Source organism: Anopheles marshallii, chromosome 3 (genome assembly GCF_943734725.1).
Source record: "Anopheles marshallii chromosome 3, idAnoMarsDA_429_01, whole genome shotgun sequence".
NCBI classification, from domain to species: domain Eukaryota; kingdom Metazoa; phylum Arthropoda; class Insecta; order Diptera; family Culicidae; genus Anopheles; species Anopheles marshallii.
In genome coordinates, this window is record NC_071327.1 from 66,113,294 (window position 1) to 66,136,823 (window position 23,530).

General features: G+C 46.1%; 1 protein-coding gene across 1 annotated transcript; it reads left to right on the forward strand.

Moving 5' to 3' along the window:
• Positions 1-1,758: 1,758 nt before the first annotated feature.
• On the forward strand, positions 1,759-21,722 carry LOC128712010 (zinc finger CCCH domain-containing protein 18). Its single transcript, XM_053806903.1, has 6 exons — positions 1,759-1,795; positions 2,337-2,488; positions 19,182-19,282; positions 19,361-19,478; positions 19,564-19,697; positions 19,766-21,722. Exons 1-6 carry the CDS (start codon positions 1,759-1,761, stop codon positions 21,720-21,722), a joined length of 2,499 nt encoding a protein of 832 aa, XP_053662878.1.
• The last annotated feature ends 1,808 nt before the right edge of the window (positions 21,723-23,530 follow it).

Below are 23,530 nucleotides of genomic sequence, written 5' to 3' on the forward strand. Positions count from 1 at the left end.
TCCTTGCACACGTACACAGCACCAACCGGCTCTAGCCGGATGCTGGAAGTGCGTTAAGATGTTAATAAATAGCCCGAGAAGCCATCTCGATGTGAATTACAGCCCGACCATAGTTCTATTGTGCGCTCTGCCCCGTCATGCCCATGCCAAGCCACATGCCCGAAGCTGGCTGCGTATGGAGAAGCGGTCCGAAAATGTACCACCGGTACGGTCCGGTTGTTAGGGCGCCACAAAGCCATGCTCGTTTGTCGTCATGTTCGCTTCTGTTTTGCAGCGCGCCACAAGCGTGCGGTCGCACCACTATAGCTGTCAAGTTAATGACCGGTTAAAAGTTATCGTTGTAGCACCACAAAGGAATCACTACCGATTCTTGACGGTTTCTTCGCGCACCAGCATACAAAAGCGTGCAATGAAAGAACTGCTCTCGGATGGGGCCGTGTTTGCAATGGGAGGAAGTGATTGTGTGTACCGTGCGGCGTGGTTGCTGATTATGCCACCGACGGATGACGGTTCGGTGGCGCGTTTCCGCGTTGGCCGTTTGTTAGACTGTCGCGGTGATCGTCTCGCATGGAACGCTCCATCGTCGTACGGTGTATCGCGCCTCAAAACCGCGTCACAATGATTTCCGCGTAGGCAGTGCACTTGAATTACGAGCGTCGGTGTTACAGATTGTAACGATGTGGGTGATAATTTTGGGTTTGTCCTAAGATAAATGCCACGCAAGGCAAGAGTTTTTTTTTAGATGACATAATCGATTTTAACTTTGATCTTTCTAATGATCTTTATTAAAAGTAGCAAATCACTTAAATCAATATGAACTTTATTTGTTTTTAATACCCTTTAAATTAGTCATTTAGCAAACTTCACTTCAAACTTCAATGTTTTTTTGATTTGTATTAAAATCGAACAAATATTAGAACTATTCAATATTTGTGTTTCGATGACCAAGCTTTTCATATGAAAATATAAACTGATCTGATCCATAACCGTTTCTAGAATGCATGCATTGGCTTCATCGTAAAGATCAATCATTGAACCGTCACCATCATTGATTGATTTTCACACTGTTTCGACATTCACATACGTCAATCGGTGGATACGAGGTTCGATCTGCGATTAATCTTCACCTTCCGTGGCAATGAACGGACGGACGCAGCTTTCTCACCTCTGACGTCGATCGAACGGGTATCGAACATGATCGTGTAATCACATCACCATGCTTATCAAAGCATCCATCCCTGCATGGGATGGGGCCGAGCTGTAGCAATTTCCCCCTTCATCCCATGGCCAGCGCGCGGCCATACGGAGAAGACAAGCTGAGGGTTATAAATGGTCCCATGTGTGTGTGGTTCGGGTGGCTGTTGGCTTCGCGGTTATCTTGTCTGGTGGATCGGATCGAACACCGCTCATCGTGGCGTGGCGTCTGTTGTTGCAGCGTTGCACCATCAGCACGATTCGTTGTGCTTAATTTGCAACCCATTGTACACATATCGGCCCGTCAAGGTCATCGGAACGGTTCGAACGCCGGGTGGCGAAAGGGGGGGTGTAAAACACAACCGAAAGAGGTTGCCACCGTGCAGAAAGAGAGAGAGATTTAATCGGGCTTATCGCAGTTGCTCAACCGTGGGTGGGTTTTTGTTTTGCCTGTAACATGCGCATATTTGTCAATCTTCATAGCTTATATTCACTATCTTAAAGCGAATCATTCGTGCTCATTTTCTTCTGTTCTGTTTGTGCTCTTCGTTTGCAGGGAAAACGATGAAAAAGATCCGGCGATGGCTGCTACTGTTTGCGGGTAAGATTGATCGGCAATTTATGTATTTATTTGTTATTCCTCACCCATATCATCGACACCGTGCTTTTTAACAGAAATTCTATTAATTTCCTCTTTTTTACTAACCACAATTGCTACAAGCATTTTGATTTTTTTTTCCGGATCTTTCTTATTTTCGTGATATAAATCACAATATCGCTTGTAATTATTAGATCTGAAAGTCTGAAAAAAAAGATTAATAAATCACAATAATTTGACTTCAAGGCAGAAGTTTGAAGAAACTAGAAGAAAACAAACTAGAGTTCTCTTCAAAACGATGAAGATTTTAATAAAAAATGGCGTATTATGCTGTTACTACTGTTACTACCGAACACTGTTTGCTTTTAATCCAACATCCCTTTACCTTCGAAACCTCACCCGAAAAAGATCTACCCACAAGCAGTAATTAAATGCTTGCTGCAAGGATTTTTGTCGAAAAACACAACCAATCCAACGGTCCACCTTGACGGACATTCAACACTATTAACATTCTAATCCATTTCCGCTTCATCCGCTCTTCCAGTCATAATAGCGCTGATGGTCCGAGTGGACGGTTTGAAGGCAACGTCGTTGATCTTCGGACGCGGTCCGGCCACCTCGTCGACGACCACGACCACCAGCACAACGACCGCCGCCACATCGACGACAGAGGAATCCGCCGAAGCAGACGATGAGGTAGGTTCGGATGGGATTGTACATGCCAGCGAAGAACAGGAAACCGACGAGCCTTTAAAAGTTCGCCAGCGCTGTAAAGCAACTGCTGTACAAAAGGTTTCTAATCAATCTGAAAGCGTCTCCGTTACGGCGGCGTATATTTACCCCCAATTATGCACACAAAAGCCTGACCGATTGGTTTAGCATTGATCGCTGTATGCCTCCAGATTGTGGGCCCCCGTCCTCCGTCCAAAATGGATGTGCTTTATGTAAGAAACATAACACCACACGCTCCACATTCGCACACACTTGTGCGGAAACGATTCGGATCGGTGCCGGTAGCGACCATAAAACACACGACTTCATGTTTTGAGCGGTGGCCCAGCGACGTGCAGAGTTATGGATGTTGCGAGACGCTTCTGTCTGGCGGGCGTTTGGTTAAGAATCGCTCGTCAAATGGGAATGGGAATTGCGCCATTTGCGCAACATGTTAATCGTCACCGGAGACACGATGGGCTTGTATTTTCGTCTCTTTTTTTTCGTTCGTCTGCCCTTTTTTTCGTGCCCAAGCAGTGAAACGCTACTGTCCAAGGGCTTTGCCGAGGAAGGGATACGTTAGGGTAGGTGTAATACGAGTTCGCCTTTCGCTTTGCGTCAGGGCTCACAATACAGTATGCCACCGAATGGTGCCACCGGTGTGGGCGGTGAGTTGCCCTTTTTTCAGCCATGGGACGGACTGCAGTGGCCCCGATTTGATGGCATTCTGTCTACCTGGTGGTGTGTTAAAATGTGTCACTCGTGCCCATGAGTGCACCCAGACGTTCCCGAGACGTTTGACATCGGACATATGTCTCCTGAAAAAAAAAGTGGCATTTTAATGGTTGAGCAGCTCTGACGCAACGGTTGCACATATGGGACACGAAATTGATTGTGGCTTATGTGGTAAAGACTGTAATGGAATTTCAGCATTCAGCTGTATTGAATAAGTCAGTTCTTTCAGACTAACAGTCAATGTGCTTAATACTATGTTTGTAGCGTAAAATCATAGTCTAATTACATTTTTTCCCTTTCACCGACTGTTGCGCCCTCTACAGGATTTTTGCGAAAATTCTATGTAGGCATTAGTGGCGCTATAAAAACAGAAGTTTTACTCTAGTTACTTATCACTTATTGCAATTATGTTGCGGCATTTAATTCGTTAAAGCTGACTCAAAACAAGCAAAAAAAAAACGATGATGAAATGTATTAGTTATTGCAGAAGACATGTCCAGAAAATGTGTCAGACAGCGGTCCCAAATTAGTAACTAATTTCCTTCGATCCATTCAAATTATAGAGACAACCACAGTAGCAAAAAAAAAAACAAGGCGAGTTATATAGACCGACCATTTCGTTGGAGCTGTTCCCGCTTTCGCATCGGTGATGTGATAATGAATCCGCCAAGCAGCTGTTGCCTTTTGGCAGCTTTTGGGGACAGAAAAAGTGCATCCTCACCAGGTGGGAGGTTCGATCTTTCCTCCGGACGGTAAAACCGGACCCGTAAAACCGCAATGAAGCAACACACGCGACACCGAAATGGTTCGCAAGTTTGCACTTACACAGCGACGTAAGCTTCGATTCCCTGGTTCCCATCACGAAACTAGTCCAACGCTGCCACTGATGAAACATCCACCGCGGTGTGACGTAACATCCTTCCAGCTGGGGTAGTGTCACACTCACCACCAATCCAACCAACCTTATAATCGGACATCGTTTGGGACTGTTTTTTTCTTTCTTGTTGTCTCTTTCATTTGTTTGCCTTGTATTGGAAGAGGATCTCCCGGTGATGACGCTACACGGAAGGGGTTGCTAAAGTTAAACGGCACGGGCTTTCATTCATAATCACTGGCGCACAGGTCAAACCGGTCGATGTGAGCGAAAAGGGCAAACCGCACCCAGCAAAGGTTGTTGTCCGGTTGTTGCTGCCGGTTCGGGAACACATGAAGTGCGAGTGAGCCACAAGTGTTTGAAGAGTTTTGGGCGGGTGGCAAAGTGACTGGATTCGGGATTAGGTTAGGAAGTTGTACATGTGCGGAAGATGAAAAGTTTGGACATTTAGATGCATCAACTAGCTGTTTAGCTCAGAAGAATCTTGTTTCATCACTCGATGTTCACCAGAAAGAAATTTGGTTCTAACATTTTCTAATAGATGGCGCTACCTATTCATAAGCGGAGCGACTCTTCATTGGCTTTGTGTTCCGTGAAACACGGCCTCCCATCAGTCGACCGATCGATTCGGTATTGTTTGCTCTTATCTAATGTCACGGCTACCCAAGAACGTACCCCACAATACACACGCTAAGTGTGCCAATGCCATATCAGCTGCGTGAATTAGGTCATCCAAGGCAAGTGCCCGAAAAGTGAAACCAATTCGTACGGACCGTGAAGCGTATGACCGCAACTGGAGTTTGCCTTTAATTGGGTGTTAATTAACGGTGCAAAAACCTCGCAAATGTTGACGCGCTTTACGCGAACCGCGACCACGATTCCGCCTTGCTCGTGGAGGCGCTGTCCTTCGCGGTTGCGTTCTGTGCGTCCTGGGGTCTGCAAACCAAGTGCTGCTGTTGTAATTTACCATTACAGGTTGCTGCACATAGCACGCCCATACCACCCGGGCGTGTTTTTTTTTTGTTTGCGTTTTGTTTGCGGTTGCAATGCGCACAAATTATGGAACCACTCTATGGCCAAACGGCCATTCATGTAATTGGCGTTAAAGCAGCACCCGGTCAGTGGTGGTTTTCTGATGCAGGAAATGGAAAATGGAAAATGGTACATACAAAAAATGTGGGTAGCATATGGGTAAAGAATGAAAAACAGCAACGGTTACAGGAATGAAAAACGGTACAAAGTGGATTTTTATGTAAGATGCTTTTTTCCGTGCCGTGTCCAATCAACATTCCGGTCGCAATGGTGTTGCCGGGCAATAAGAATCGAATTGTTGCTGCAACTTTGTAACACCTATCGGGTCTCGTTTATGCTGCGTTGATTCATATCGTGGTAACAGAAAATTGTACTTAATTTTTAAAAAAAAGTCTATAATGCTAGGGTGGACATGCCAGAGACTTCGGCACAGCCTAAACTATATCACCCTCAGTTAGAGATTGACGAGAAGATGGCAACAAACTTACATTCTCTTTAAGTCTTACTTGTGTCTTGGCTAAGTGCGCCCGGAAGTATGTAATTTATATCTAACATCTCCTGTATGTTTGTCTTTATATTCTGTATCTATAATTTATCTTGATTATTACTGGAAAAATCACAAAACACTACGTTTGATGTTGAATCCTCACTGCCGGTAGGCAACAGACCAACTTACACCTTACCCTGAAGTTGCAAGGCCACTATCCACCGTCATAAAGTTGAACTGGCTCAAAATATCCATCAAACATCTCGTCAACTCCCGCGTGAAAAAAAAACTCCCCATGTTTATAGAAAATGTCAATCGCAGCGTGAGATTCGCTCGCAAGATTTATTACTTGTTCACACTTAAAAGCTTACCGTGTTTGAGCCTCCGTAAGCTTCCACGGGTGTTCCACGTCGCCAGCGGCATTACCGAATCCCGATGGTTTTTGCAGCCTGCGCCAACTTGCGTAATAAGAATTCAGCAAACGCGACGTCCGAAGCAGGAAGGCGGAAAGCAAACCTTTCAATCTCGTCGGTAAACGCATCGGAGTGGGCCGGTTTTTGTGTTGTTGTTGTTAGTTTGGTAAATGGCAAGCTGAGTGGCGGTAGAAGCAAAACAGCAAAGAGAAACACCTGACCGGAGCGGTCCAACTTCGACAACGCGGTCTTGCGGTGCCCGATCGTTTGCGTCCGTCGATCGGTAATTAAATAGACCACTCGTAATAGTTACCATCGCAAAGGGTTGACGACGGGCTGAAGGATGAGCAATTATTTATAACTCATAACGTACGCCTCGGAAAGCAGTATAATGGGTGCCTACGTGACGGTTCAACACACAAAGTTGAACAAACATAGGCAAGAGGAGACAAGCAGGGAAAAAGCACACACACATACACAGGCGCTGGCCCATGTCCACACACGGTAGTGTATATTCAAATAAATGTCGATTGTAGCATTACTTAACCTTTAAAACGAGCCAGCTCCTCGGAACGGGTGGGTTAAGTTTGTCTGAAGAAGCACACTCGTGCAGAGGATGACAGCGACACTGCCAAACACACGCGTTGTGTACGACTGATCGACATCTTTGAGGATGTTTGGGGCGGTTCACTAACCCCACTATCGGGTCGCCACGCTCCGGACAATACGTCGTTATGGCATAATTAAGATGCAAATGCTGTCACCGGTCTCGCGCTTGATCGTATGCGAGCATCGGTTCTTCGGCACTGGCGGCGGGCTGTTCGTTCTTAGTCCGCTGTGTGTTGTGTGTTGCGGTCGCATGATGTTGAGTGCCTTTTACGGCCTGAAGATTATTTCTTGTGTGCCATTAACGTATTTCGATACGGGCGACATTTGCGGCTGGTGAAGATGATGGGCTTAATCTTTTTCATCGCCATTAAACGGCATGCTCTTGGACGATGGCTCAAAAGGGTATATCTTTGCTATAAACGCCACAAAGGATTCTTTAAATAGAAATCGGTATTTATTTTTGCCCGAAAATATTGCCATGGCAACGGAATGTCAGTGTGCAATTCGCAAGAAGGCTCAGAAGGTTTTCATTATGATGAAATTCTGGTAAAGCCATGTGTCCTTTCCCGTCGAGATACATATTTGTATCCCTCCCGGTGCGTCTCTTACAAATCTACTTTCAATTATACGATTTTCATCTCTTGCCATCATATCTCAGCTGTTCTATAAGATATTTCCCCAGTTATTCTAAGTTGTTTCAATTAATATTCATGCTACGATTAACTTTTGCAGGAGTTTTTCCTTATTCTCAGCTAAAATTATGCCTTTTAACTTTGTGGATCGTTAATGTCTAAGTATTGTGTTTTCAATAGCAAACAAATACAATTTCTATGCAACAACATATTTTTGCGCACAATAATTGCAAACGAATGTATCATTCAGTATAGTTCACATCAAACGACTCGTTCCATTCTATTCCCTTGTCTTGTTGCGCTTTACGGCAGAACTAACGCCGCCGAAAAGACTTGCAACCGCATGAAGAAACGAACCCCAAATAGCTGCCATGTTTTCGGGCCCCATTTCATCAGCCGATGGAAACAGTTCACCAACTAACTCGTTTGGCTAATTGCTTCGACTAACACGTTTCTCGTGCGGCGGGTTGCAATTAATCTACCGTCCTTGACGGAACGATTTCCGACGATACCATTCACCTGCCAGTTTGGCCTTTTCGGTACGTATCGTTCGCCTTGCCGCTAAAAATATAAATCTAAATTCGTTACCCACATCGGAAGGGAGTGTGAGAAAAGACATGGGTCCAAACCAACGTCCCCAGCTTAGAAGCGAGCGATCTGTGGCCATTGTTTTATTGTGTGTGGGTTGCAAAATATGCATTCGGCGCGAAACCCTTCACGCACGGCTACCTGCGACGGTGATGTTCTTGCTGGCGCACAACGCATAAACCTGTTCTGAATGCCACCCCGTTCTTGGCTGCGTGTTTGTCTTGTTGTGGCTGGGAACGGTGGCTGGATGCTTCGCCAAAGTTCAACTTTCCGTGCGCACCATAATCGGAACCGCCGTGGCTGCGTGTCTGAAGCACGGTTCCACGAGTACGCGTCCACATTCCGCTGCGATAAGTATCGGTAGCCCTTTTTTTGCGTGGATTGCGTGGCGAAACCACGTACGCGTTAGAAGTACCACAAGGCGCACCACAACGTGCGGCCAAACACGGCAACGCTACAATCAGATAACCCGGGGTGTGGAAAGAATAAATGAGGGCACAAGTAAACACCCCACGTTCTAAGTGTTCCGATCGCACACTTACTGATCGCACCCATACAGATACACCGCAGGGGAAATAACAAACAGCAAACACCCTTAATCCCACGGCACCATTTGCGAGGTTTTTTTTTACCACAAATGTCAAACACACATCTTCCCGCCTACTGAGTGTGGCGAGCCCTGTGAACGATTTTGCTTGCAGCGATATCCGCCAGAGGGCGACAGTAAGCTGATAGTCCGCTGCTTGCGTGACGGACAATTGGTGTCGATGGCACACTTCCCTTACGTGTAACGTTATCTACCTGCCTGTCAACTGACCGCAGGTGAATCGGTGTACGCATATCGGTCATTTCCATTAACCTTAACCTGTATAGCGTCCTATAACGCTGGTGTTGGTTGCACCCGACAAAAGGTTGCAACGCACGGAGACGCATTAGTTTCTCGTAGCCAGGTTCACCAATAACATGCCCTTTTGTTTTGTGACGGTTTCCAAAAGCTGTATCTAACGGTCCCACATATATTGGGGGTAAATTGTTAATTAATCACGGACAAAGAGGATTCACCTGCGTTGAAGCACGAACTGTTGCAACATAAACCCTCTCCCACCCAAACACACTCGCACGCACGCACCCTGCCACATGACGAGGAGCACGTGCCCGTACAGCCATCCAGTTGGGATCGTGTTCGGCTTCGATCGGTGGCCTTTTATGGTGAACGAAACCGGCAAATGCCACTGGGGTAGCATCATGCCACACGGGCACGCCATTTGCATTCGATTGCGACTGTTACTTTGTTGCGTTACGGCCGATTCGCTGATATGGACAACCGGAAGTCGAACCAAACAGGTGACCATAACGCTGGAAGTGTGATGCACTGTGATGGTGGCGTTGGTTTTCTAAACCCAGGTAAAAGGTCTTTCAGTGTCATGGGGTGGAAATTATGCTGCACGGAAAAGGGCTTTCATCGTGAACTTGATCTTGAAATTGAGCAGATTAATATATTTTCGCCCCGTGTCGTGGAAAACCCTGTAAAAATAAAAATATGAGATAATGACTGATATCTGTCCTAAATATCGGTCATTCCATTTAGCTAATGTTTAGCAATATATTAAAAACATTTTTGTAAATATGCTTTCTTTGCCTTCTGCAAACATGTACATGGTTACGGTGAGCATTTTACGGTGAGAAATGAAAATACCGCACTTAAATTAAACCATTTCCAAAACTGAATGGAATATAAATATGATTTATGCAATATACTAAAATAACTTTGCATTCGACTAGCAACGCTTATCGCATCTGAGATCCACATTATATCACACAAACACGTCATATGAATCGTTCGCAATCTGTCATCGCATTTCACCCACACTCGCTTCCATCTGCTTGCGGCGCAAAGTGGCCACAAATATGTGCCGTCAATATGAATGATTTAGTTTTCGACCAGCGCTTCACAGGGTTACCCGGGTTCTGCTAACCGATGCGTAATGGGTAAAAAAAATTACCTCCCATTCAGTGAAATACACGGAAACCGTCTGCCTGCTCGTCTACGTGGAAATTGTGTGCCCGATGAATTTTGATCGGATCGGAACGTGGTAGATAAACCAACAAAAAAATAACGAAACCAACACCGTTATTGAAAATAGCAATCGATCATGCATCAAGCAGGAAGTACCACCGGACACAGGGGCGGGGAAAGGGTGACTATCGATGGCATACTCATACGCATCGAGCAACGGCGCATTGGCGAGCACGTCACGCAAGAAACCCATGCACTTGCTGACGTGGCGCTTGAAGTTTGAACTAATTTCTCTCGATTTATTACAAAATCCATTCCACCACGCACGACCCTCTTGGGTGGTTTAACCGGGGTAGGCCCGGAATGGATAATGAACTTCCAATGCAGCGAAATAAAATTTAATCCAGAAATGACACTTTCGTCACGCACAAAACCTTCGACAGCGGGCCTCGAGGGGGGATGAATGAGATGAATGGATTAGGTTTTTTGGAGTACCGTTGGTTCGGTTTACGATCTTTTTTTTGCGCTTAGATAATATTTTCACACGGTTACATAACCGGCGACAGATGGTTTGCATTTATTAGTTTATTTCTTTCTTTGCCGCGTCAAAGTTTCCGTCAGCGTTCCGATGAATGAATGAATTGCGTTGAAATTCTTTACCGATTGCAGTTTGGGGTGCATGATATTTGGGCGATGTTAACGATTACGGAATGGACTGAATGGGAAAATTAACTTTTTGTCAATTTGTTTTATATTGTTTCGTTTGCTTAAACTTTTACATCCAATTGATAAGTTGTGTAAGTTAATTGGACATAATAATTGAATGATTGATCAGTCAGTTTACTAATTGAGCCCGTTTTCTGCCGCCCTCTGGCGGATATAACTGCAAACAAAGATGTGAATTTAACAAATGATCTTCAAAGGACATTATAACCAACCAACACCACACGTAAACTTAACAATACATATTTAAAAAATGGTGGGAGGGGGTCTTATGTATAATTAACACTTAGAAATAGTTAATATGTGTAGGAGACAGGACACTTTATATCTAAGGGGTCTATCCGGTTCCGTTTGACTTAAACGGAAACCGTTGCTTATGTTTCGTTCAAATCAAACGAAACACAACCGCTGTTATGCCACCTGGGCATAATTTGGTGACAGGTTGTGTATTAGAAATGTTATTTGGGAATCGAATTAAAATGTCAAACATACAGGAAAATAAAAGGAAGAAATCAAGTAGTGAACGTAGCGAACGGACGCGTTATCCTTTGCTCCCGAAATTCCACCTTGGTTTTTTCACCCTAATACAGTCCACTCGAAAGGACATTGTGGTCCTACCAAACCGGATGCGGAAACCAGTGTAGTGTTTCGTGTATTATCGGTGTATGGAACATCCGCGATCGGATGTTAGCGGCGTGACAGTGCGTCCCTACTGTGAAAGAGTAGCACTATCCGGAAAACAAAGCACCGTGATTCGGAAAGTGTGATTCAACGGCATTCCTCCCGACTAAGGAAGATCCGCGAACGGATCTTAGTGACGTGACAGTGCGTTGCTACTATGCAAAAAGAGTAGCACTATCCGGACCGTGATTTGGAAAGTGTGATTCACCGGCATTCCTCTCGATAAAGGCATTCTGCTGCTCGAAAGTAATCCGCTCAATAAAAGGAACATTGAATATTCTCGAAAACCGCATGTGATTTGGCTTGGCGTGGGTTTGCCAAAAGCAAATGGCGGACCAATAAAGGTGTGTGAGTGTAAAGACAATGCAATCACCGTTTACTCGGTCTAAGAAAGTGAAACGATCACCAGTAAAACGTACGACACCTTCACCAATATCAACACAGTCGCAACACGAAGAAGTAAAAAAGGTTTCCAACAAAATGGAGGACCAACTACAAGCTATAGTGAAGCAACGAGAGGGAGTGCGCAGCAAGCTTAGTCGTGTGTGTGCATCCTTATGTGATAGTGATGGGCAACCGAATGCCAACGTTAAAAATGTACGCTTCCTACAGCTCCAAGAAAAGGCTTTGGAGAACATATACAAGGAGTACAACGAAATACAAAGCAAAATCTACGAACTGTCGCTCTCGAAAGACGAAGACGAAAAGCAGAACAATCTTTACATCGAGTTCGAGAAAGTGTTTAATGAAGTCTCGTTGAAATTAAGTATGTGTTTTGACGCCGTGCCCAAACGGGAAGCAACTCTTCCAGTAGCTCCATCGACCTTGCATGAATTTTCGCCTTACCTGCCACCGTTGAATGTTCCCCTACCTACATTCGATGGTTCATACGAAAAATGGTACTCATTTAAAGCAATGTTTACCTCTGTGATGAACCGATACAAGCATGAGGAACCAGCCCTGAAACTGTTCCATCTTCGGAACAGTCTGGTCGGAAAGGCATCAGGTATCATTGACGAAGTATTAGTGAACAACAATGACTACGAAGCCGCATGGAACCTCCTTGCGCAACGGTATGAGGACAAACGTGTGGTAGTAGAAAAACACATCGACAATCTTCTTGGCTTAACTAAGTTTAGCCGAGATAACGGTGCCAATCTACGTAAGGTGATCGATACTTGCAACAAGAATGTTGATGCATTGAAGCATCATAGCCTTTTGGTTGATGGGCTTGGTGAACAAATGTTAGTGAAGCTCATAACGGGAAAGATGGACAAGAAGTTACAGGTTGCCTGGGAAACGAAGCAAAAGAAGAACGTGTTCTCATCGTACGCAGCATTAGTAGAGTTTTTGGAAGAGCAGTGCAGAATTTCCGAGATGGTCGACATAGGCGTGAAATCCTCTACGGAATCTGTTAAACCAAAGACAGTGACAAAAACGTTAGTTGTTAGCGATTCCAATCAGCAAGCGAAATGTGCAGTGTGCAGTGAGGTTCACGAACTTAGAAACTGCGAACGTTTTAGGAGTAAGAGTGTTAGCGAAAGGCTTGATGTTGTGAAAAAGTGTGGCGCTTGCTTCAACTGCCTGTCGAATGGTCATCGCATCCGTAACTGTCGGTCAGGTTCTTGTCGTCGATGCGGCAAGAAGCATCATAGCTTACTCCATGAAGATCGTTCAAGCTATGTTCCCGATAGTGTAGCGCCAACAACGTTAGCTGAGAATACAAACTTGCCTGCTGAACCACCGACAACTCTATGCACGAAGGAAATGTATCCTGAGAGACAAACTGTTCTCTCAACCGCAGTGGTTTTAGTAGACGGTTTGTATAATACTGTTTACCCGTGCCGAGCGATTCTGGATTCAGCGTCACAAATGAATTTTGTTACTGAACGTTTTGCTAATCTTCTTTCTTTGAGAATGGAATCTACTGACGTCATAGCCAACAGTTTGAACGGCAACAAAACCCGTTTAAGCCGTAAACTGCACACAACGATTAGGTCTCGTGCTGGTGACATCGTAGCGGAAATGGAATTCTTAGTGACCCCACGAATTACTGGTGAACTTCCGTCCAAGTCTTTTGATATATCACAGTGGCCCATCTCGAGCGAACAGGTGCTGGCCGACCCTACCTTCAACAGAAAAGGACCTGTCGATATGTTGATTGGCGCTGAATCGTTCTGGGACCTAATGCAAGATGGCCGATGCGAACTTGGTTCCAACCGACTCGTGCTGCAAAAAACGAAACTAGGTTGGATTGCTGGTGGTGTGATTAGGAGCGACACGGCACTCATTGCTCGTACACTTTGCAACACTACTGATGATGAGCCGCTTACTGAACTACTGAGGAACTTCTACAAGATAGAATCCTGCGACGAGCTCCGTCCTTCAACGAAGGCGGACGACGAGGTGTGTTTGGAACATTTTCAACGCACACACGAGCGAACGGAAGAGGGTCGGTATGTGGTCCGACATCCTTTCAACGAACGGAAACGCGAGCTTGGCGACTCGCGTGAAATGGCACTTCGACGTTTTCTAGCTTTGGAGCGAAAACTTGACAAGCAGCCCGACCTGAAGGAACAGTACTCTCAGTTCATTCGAGAGTACGAGCAACTAGGACACATGCGTGAGATTGTAGAAGCACCAAACGAGGACCCAGGAGGGTTCCAGTACGTCTTCACATTGGACATTCCGAAGATGTTTCGTCAGGTGATCGTCCATCCGGAAGACACGAAGTACCAGCGAATTTTTTGGAGGTACAACCGGAACGATCCACTGACAGTACAAGAGCTGCTCACTGTTACTTATGGCTTGGGACCTTCCCCATTCCAAGCAACCATGGCGCTCAAGCAGGCAGCTAACGATCATCAAGACGAGTTCCCGAAGGCTGCCGAAGTAGTTAACAAGGGAACATACATGGACGATACGTTAACGGGAGCTGATACCCTTGCTGAGACATGCCAACTTCAACGAGATCTGACCAGACTGCTAGCGAATGCTGGTTTCAGTGCTCATAAATGGTGTGCTAATCATCCCGATATCGTTACAGAAGTAGCAGAAGAACTTAGAGGAACTTCTTTCGAAGTTACAGACAACACCTCCAAGACGACAGTGAAGACTTTGGGTGTTACATGGAATCCGCTTGAGGATTGGTTTTCGGTGTCTGTTCCTGATTTTGACAACCCACAAGAAATGACTCGGCGAAGGCTTCTGAGTCAACTGGCCAAGATTTTCGATCCACTTGGATTCTTTGGGCCAGTTATCACCTACGCAAAGCTGATTTTACGTGAAGTCAGCGAACTTCGGATCGATTGGGATGACACGGTTCCAACCGAAGTCAATGAGAAGTGGCAAAATTTCCGAACTGAAATGACAGCGCTGAGGGAAGTCCAAATTCCGAGATGGATTTCCTGGAATGATGTGCTCAAGCTAGAACTGCAAGGGTTCGCCGATGCATCTGATCAAGCTTATGGTGCCTGTTTGTACGTGCAGGGCTCTTTCTCGAAAGAGGAGCCCAAGATGCAATTGATCTGCAGCAAGTCTCGAATTCTACCAAAGAAACGGAATCCGAAGGAGAAGGCTATCACGACCCCTCGAGCTGAACTGCTGGCGGCACTGTTACTTGCTAGAATGGTCGTGAAGTTCCTGGACGTTACGGAGCTTCGATTTGAATCTGTTAATCTCTGGAGCGATTCAAAAATCGTCTTGTGTTGGCTCAAGAAACCCCCGGAGCTGCTGCAAACGTACGTATCAAATCGAGTAAGTGAAATTCAACAACTCAGCCTATCTTTCCATTGGCATTATATTTCCACTTACGATAATCCGGCCGATTTGATTTCACGTGGAGTCACACCGAAGAAATTGATTAAGTCTACGATGTGGTGGCAACCTCGGCCACTACAACCCATCGCTAAGAAGGCGGATTATACGGAAATTCCGGACAACGAGCTGCCAGAAATGCGAGCTGGAGTGGCGTTGGCCACTACCGTTCCTGTTGAGCGTTTTCCAATCTTTGAAAAGTTGGGAAGTTTCACGAAAATGGTTAGGAGTATGGCCTACTTGGTGCGCTTTGCTAGGTTTATCAAGTCACGCAAAAAGGTGGTGGTAAAAGGTCAACTCACAGCGACAGAATTACGTACAGCGACACACGTAATTATACGAATGGTTCAGCGAGAGGCCTTTCAGCAAGAAATCCTCGCTCTAATGGACGATGCGAATACAAATCGTCGACTCAATGGACTTAAGGCGTTTTTGGATCTAGATGATGGTATCATACGAGTTGGTGGAAGAATCAAGCGAGCCATCATACCCTACGATAGTCGGCATCAGATGCTGTTGCCGGCTAAGCATCCCGTCACCGAAGCACTTGTTCGTGAGTTACACATTAACAATTTGCACATAGGGCAAAGAGGCCTTCTTGCAGTTGTACGCCAACGGTACTGGCCGTTGAACGTGAAGAGCACCATCCGTAAGGTGACAGGAAAATGCATCGTCTGCTTCAAGGCGAATCCGTTTAAGATGACGCAGATGATGGGTGATTTACCATCATATCGTGTCCAGCCAGCCCCTGTTTTTTCGAATACCGGTGTAGACTATGCCGGTCCTTTCTTTATCAAGTCATCGACCTCCCGCAAGCCGCAGATCACGAAAGCCTACGTGTGCCTATTCGTATGCCTGCAGACTCGAGCCATACACTTGGAATTGGTCTCGGATTTGACGACGGACGCGTTCCTTGCAAGCTTGCGGCGGTTTACCAGTCGACGAGGATATCCGAAATCGATACGATCTGACAATGCAACCAACTTTGTCGGAGCCAAAACGGAGCTGCAAGAGCTTTGGCGTATGTTCAAGAATGAGTGCACGACGAAAAAAATCATCAACTACTGTGCTGACAACGGTATTGACTGGTCATTCATACCACCGCGAAGTCCGCACTTTGGCGGTATCTGGGAGGCTGGTGTGAAGCAGGTCAAGTACCACCTGAAACGCATTGTTGGTGATAGAAAACTTTCCTACGAGGAGCTCTACACGACACTTACACAAATAGAAGCGATACTAAATTCTCGACCTTTAGTACCGAGCTCAGACGATCCATCCGACTACACCGCAATCACCCCCGCACATTTCCTGATCGGCCGAGAGATGCAAACTGTTCCAGAACCCGACTACTCCACCCTGAAGGAGAATCGTCTCTCACGATGGCAGTTGGTGCAGACTATGCTGCAACACTTCTGGAGACGGTGGACCGCCGAGTACTTGCCGGAACTCCAAAATCGGTCGAAATGGCTGAAGCGAAAGGTGATCAAGGTGGGATCGCTTGTACTACTAGCAGACCAGAATACACCTCCACTACACTGGCCGCTTGCAAGGATAGTAGCTGCACACCCCGGAGACGACGGTGCGACACGTGTCGTTACTGTTAGAACGGCGAATGGAGCGGAGTTCAAGCGTGCAGTGACTGAAGTCTGCTTGCTGCCATTGGACGAAAACGATAATTGAAACACTATTTCAACGCCGGGGAGGATGTTATGCCACCTGGGCATAATTTGGTGACAGGTTGTGTATTAGAAATGTTATTTGGGAATCGAATTAAAATGTCAAACATACAGGAAAATAAAAGGAAGAAATCAAGTAGTGAACGTAGCGAACGGACGCGTTATCCTTTGCTCCCGAAATTCCACCTTGGTTTTTTCACCCTAATACAGTCCACTCGAAAGGACAACCGCAGCGTCAGCTCATCTTCAAGGCCTTGCAGCTGATCATGAAAGTAGAAAGGAAAGCAAGAAGAAGGTTCAAAATAAATCCGCACAACAATAAGACGCCACTGTTACGAAACAGTTCAACAACCGACCGACCCTTGCCTGCAACGGGCCAGCATTGAATAGTTCTTAACAACACGAAAATCCCACCTCACTTCACGCCATCCCCAGCACCGTCACTAATTAGACCCCAACAAGACGGCCACACGCCTCCCGGCTAGATAGAAAGCCCACCGTAATGGCGCATCGTTTCGATAATAATTCCGGCCGTACCGTACCTGTGGCCGGCATGCAAAATTGGCATTGGCATTTGTGGGGGAAAATGCCGGCCGGGAGTGGTTTAATCAACGAAGATGCGCCCAATGGATGGTGCGGCGGACGACGGTGAAAAAAGGGAAATTTCGCTCTTTATTTTCCATCATCCACGAGTGCATGCGATGTTTTGAGGTTTTGTCGTGTTTGGTACATCTCTTGCCGCAGACTGTGAGGTTATTTCCGTTGTGATGCAGGATTGAGTCGGGTAGCGTATTTGGCATGCATTTAATGTGCTGTTCTTTTCACTGGTTGCTTCTTCTGGTGTGTCTGCCCGATTACGTGTTTAACAAACTGAACTAAAGACAAAACTGAAGAAAGGTATGGTTTGGACGAATTATGAGATCAGAAGCAAATAATTGCGATGCATTGGAAAACCAGAGGAGTACGAGATCAAAGGCAAGATCGTAACACAACGCAGACGGTCCATTATTCCACCTACCGCATCCGGCGAACGGAAGTGGAACGTTCCAGTGCAACACGATCATTTCCGGTGATATGTGCATCGCACCATCGCCATTGAGGAAAGAAGGAAATGACCATTTCTTCTGGTCATTAGCGCTACCACACGGCTTGGATGCAGATCCACATAATGTGAAGCGAATATACGGTGTGGATTTACCGTGCGCCACGTTCAACCTTCGTTTCGTAATCTTGAACGGTTCCAATCGTGGCGCTCAAAAACCGCACGATTCCATAAGTAATTAATGATTTTTCGGTATGGACGGATGGGAAAGCAATGATAGCAACAAATGTATACTGTTAGAGATAACGATAATGATGTGCGATAGTGCAATAAGAAAGATAAATATATTGAGAAAAAAAAGTTGCTGTTTTCGAGTGGTTTTTTGAGGGAATTATGACGGCTAACATGTGGTTGGTTCATACGTAATAGGCAACATTAAATTGGTTTCGCGACGTGTTTAACGACCCACTTCATGGCACTATTCGAGACACAGCGATTTAAAGCGAGGAAGATAAGTTGATTGAGTTAAAGATTTGCTGAAATTTGCGTTATTAGCAAACGTTCGAAAGAAGGCATGCCTAATCGCCAAAGTTTCGTCAGACGAGAATAGTGAAACCTTTTTAAATGAGAGAAATGATGAAAACTCGTGATTGATAGTAATTTAAATCTTGTTGAGTCATTGTAAACATTAAGGCGAAGTCGTTAATACACCACTATAAATCTTATTCGTGTCGGTCAAATAGTATACTTGATTGTTCTCTATTATTTCCATTATTTTATAGAAATATTTTCTAAATGATTCACTAGTTCTCGGAAATCTTTAGGGCCAAAGCCTCTGAAAGACATCTCAACCATAACAACATAGTTTTCGAGAATTAATTCTTCTTGACCGGAGCATTACGCCTAAATGTATGCAATTTGAATATTCCTATTTTTGCTTTTTCCGTATCCCATTTTTGAATAGCTTTACTTAAACTACGAAAACATATCATTCAAAGACCGTGCAGATCGTATATCGCTTGACCAGTGGATACGAATTTAATTTGTAAATTGCATACATCAAGGCGCACTCATTCTCGATGCAATCCGGAGCATCCTCCTTGGGAGTTCTGTTTAAAATATTGATCTTACCAGCTGGTGTGTCCTAGGACCGAAACGAATTCAAGGTCTATGATGAACAATCAAATCTTTAACTTCCACACATTACAATCGAACTAATTTGCTAATCAGCTTCCACGAGCACGAACAGTTTTTCCGCAGTTGAGTGGTGTGTTTAATGAATCTTCAAACGGAACCAATTTTGCAGCTGGTAATTTTGCCTAATAATGCTTCCTCCATTTTTCCACTTTCTAGGCCGTTGATCAAGGCGATGATGCAGCCACAAAGGCTCCGCTCACCGGCATACCGCAGGTCGATTATGTCTGGGATCCAAATTTACCTCGAGAACTGCGCGGGTAAGTCACCGGTGCCGCGTTGTCGACATCGTTGGTAGATATTGTATTAAATGCGAACGCTTCCAAATCTCCCAACAGATACAATTTGTCCAATTATCCCTTCCTGGATTCGGTACCGTCGGAAGAGGACATTGGTTTCACGTGCGATCCAAAGCTGCACGATGGATTTTACGCATCGATCAAGTACAACTGTCAGGTAAGGTGGCGAGAACTTCTGCTAGGTGGGCCGTGCGTTTCGTGAATTAATGTGCTTCCGTGGATTGTTTGGATTTTTCCCGTAGCTGTACCATCACTGTATACACGGCATACGGTACGACTTCCTGTGCGCCAACTACACGGCCTTCGACCAGAAGACCTTCATCTGCCATTTTGCGTCGGAGGTGGACTGCAAGAACTCGCCCAAATACTGGTTCCGGTAAGTGGTGTAGGTGAGGTTGGAGATTTGGCACTAGAAATAATGTTGTTGCTTTGTACATTTCACAGCAATGAGCCATTGTATAAGGCGACCACGACAACAACGGTAAAACCACCGCCGACAACTTCAACCACAGCCGCCCCGACGACGGTTCCTACGCGGCCGAAACCACTGCGCAAACCGGTCCGCAGAAGGCGTCCGCAGGTGGACTACTACTACTACGACGAGGACTACGAGGAGGATTACTACGAGGAGCGTAACCGGCGTCGCAAGAACCGTCCACGCAACCGACGTCCGCTGTACGATGATTACGAGGACGATGAGCGGTTCGAACGGGTGCGCTACCGGGAACGGGAACGTGATCGCGACGAGGAAGAAGATGAATACGAGGATCGTCGACCGTACCGGATGAAGACACGCACCCGCACCGGAGCCGAACGACGGCCGGTGCTGGAGGATGATCGCCGGTACTACGACGATCGGCGCCGTGATCGTGATCGACGCCCGGTGGCAGATGATCGTAGACGCCCGGTACCATTGGATGAGATGGAAGAAAAACGTCCAGCGATGATGAGCGAACGAAGGCGCGTACCAAGACCAACGGCCGATCGGCGCCCAGCGGGTGATGATCGTCGTTCGTTTCCGGCGGACGCCGAAAGTCGACGGGGCTCGGTAGCGGATGAGCGAAAGGTACCAGCGAAGCGTCCTTTGTACGATGATCGACGCTATCAGGACGAGGAAGAGGACGATTATGACGCACCAGCTCCATCGTCTTACGGTGGTGGTCGCCGTGCCTCGGACAAAGGTCGACAGCAGAACGATGTGGTGACGGTGAAACCATCCGGCTCGAGCATTTACGATCGTCCACGGGCTGCACCGCGCATCAACCGTCCCGTGCCGCTGAACGAGAAGAGCAAATACGCGTACGGTAACTCGGATGTGCCGAATGGAAAGACCTCGAAGAGTTCCACCACCGCTGTTCCAGCTGGCGGAGCGGAACCGGAGTACTATGACGAGTACGAGGAGTTACCTGCTCGGCGGGACGATAAGCGCAAGGAGGCGGATGGTGGGAAGCCACCACGACCGAGTGCGTCTTCAGACGTAGTGTACTACGACGATGTGATTGTGGCGAAGGAAGACCTGCCACTCCGGTCGGTGCCGGGGAATGTGCGCAAACCGGAGCAAACGGAGCGTATCAATAGCAGAGACAATTCGGAACTCGCAAAAGGTTCTCGTGGAAATATGAAACATCAGCAACAGCAGCAGCCACAGCAACAGATTGTGTCCAAACCGAGCCGAAACGTGTTGCCGGAGACGGTCGATCAGGAGGAGGAAGACGCCGAATACGACCTGCCAGTATCACGTCCTGCCGTCATTGCCCGACCGCAGGCGAATCTGTACGGAAACTTCAAGTCGAAGAAACACCAACAACCACAGAGGGAGCAACCGTCGACCGAGAGCGCAAGCACTACGCGTGGTCCGCTACGTTCTACTAAGCGACCATTTCTACCGAGTCGTGGCGGCAATCCTTACCTAGCGCGCGGCCTTCAACCGGTGGGTGTCGGAAAGCAGCCGCTCGTCGTGAAGTCACCTGAACCGGAGAAACCGGCACCGTTTCGGATCGATATCGATGGCACCACTACACCGCAAGCCGCTCCAGGGAAGCGCAATCAACAACAAGCTCCCCCCTCACCCGTTCCACCGCAGCAGGAAGTTGTGAATGTGAAGACACTCGATCAGCTGTACGACGACGAGTACGATGTGACGTTGAACGATGCGCTCAACCCGACGCTGAAGCCGCTGACGCGTAGCGCCCCGCAGAACTTCTTCCGCAACCGGTACGTGCACCAGCCGGACACGGAGTTTGTACCGTTCGAGCCGGCCTACGCACCATCGGAGTTCCGCCGGGCAGCTGTTAGACCACCGACGCCATTGCTGTACCATTCGCCGGTTGCCATCGAGGCCGGTACGTCCTCTTCCTCGCAACGGCGGGGCGCACACGTGTTCGGTACGTACGAGTACTGAGCTGGTGGTCAACTGTCCTTCCGCGAACGTCTCCTTCCCTGTCCACACACCCTTCCCTTCCCGTTTATCCCGCTGGAAAAGATCTAATTTATTTTGAAACCCATCTCCCATGCCTAACCGTACCCTTTTCCACCGGACGTCATTTGCCACGTCCGGATAGTGTGCAGCGTTTGAACGGGGGACCTCTTGCGATCCCACCTACCGTTAGTGTGCGTCACTGGTGGAAAACCGCCGCCGAGGAAAACGGCACCAATCAATCGCGCACGTTGTCACTGGATATTTTTGTAAATACTAATGGATGGAAATACTCAAAACATGTAAAGGTGATAATATGTAGTGTGGAGCAGAAGAAAAAAAAAGCAAACAAATCGGACCATTTATCAAGCACAAAAGGAGGAAATTAAGAAATAACATATTATGAAAGGAAAAAGCTTCCACAAGAGAGAGAGAAAAAAAAACGGTGTGAAGTGTGCAATACTGCTGAAACAATACGAAACACACACGGCATTGTATATCGAGAGAAAGCCGAGCGAATAAGTAGTTGCTAAGCAAATGATGAACGTAACTATAAGAGCGAATGGTCATACAAATTGAGAAGTGAACGCAACACATATTTGAAGGTGGTGAGGAAATCGAAATTTAATATACACACACAATAAATGACGAGCAAAGGCGTACACGGACACGATGCTAGTGGTGCCTGCTTGATGTCACCATTTTTTTTTTGTTCTTTCGATTTATATCAATATGTGTATGTATAGAAAAGTGGCTCCCGTGTACTTTATGGCGAACTCGTTGACTAAATTGAACGGATCGTTAGGGATCGTGAATGATGAAGAAAATAAAATTTTCTTTTATAGTAAAGTGTCTGATTCTTCGTGTTCGTTAACTATTATTCTAGAAAATGCAATAGATTTACTTATTACTCAGACTTACTTGACGTGCTGCGGGAGTGCTCATAAAGCGCCTTCGTCTTCGATTCCATTTTCCCGGTCATTCTGGTGAACGCATCAAAGTAATCGAAGAATGTCACCACGCATTATTAAACCAACTCTTCTGACAATATGCAGGACCTAAAAAAAATCCAAGTCTACTAGCCATGGAATACAAAAGTGCATGGTGTCCGAGGCGGATACCAGCACTAGGACTGTGAAGATTTCATCTCCATATCCTATACGAATCAGCGTTAGCGTGGCTGTGAAGTTCAAACAAACCAAACATTTCTCCATCAAAACAAATCAACACACTACACCCGCTTCGTGTAATCTGCTTTTTTCTGTTTGTTTTTATCACAGATTTATTTTATTACCAAAAAATTGCATTTGAAAAAACGAACCGAAATTGATTTTCTTTTAGATGATTTACGCTCTTGTGTGTGTGGGTGTCTGTCTGTTTGTGTGTGAGTCACTGTTGCGATCTGCGATTTCGTGTGGTTTTTTTTATGTTTGTTTGTTTATATGATTTCGTTTGTCTGGTTGACGACTGGTGCGCTTTCGTATCGCTGATTAAACTATAGGAGATTGTTTTACTTGTGTGAGTGTAAATCGAGCAGAAGCAATCGGAAATGCTCTTTTCTCTGTTCTGTTCACCATTTCAACGTTTTGACATGAGATGGCGTGTACTTCTCCTACCATTCCACCATATACAACATAGAGCGCTTATGATGTGTGAAATGTACAACAGTTTTTTTTTCTGTTTTTGTTTCTTCTTTAGCCGATTTTTTTTTTGAAGGAATGAATTAAATCGTTTACTGCGGCCAAGATGGTACCGTTCTGTGACTACACCGCGTACTTTAATCTAGCGAAACA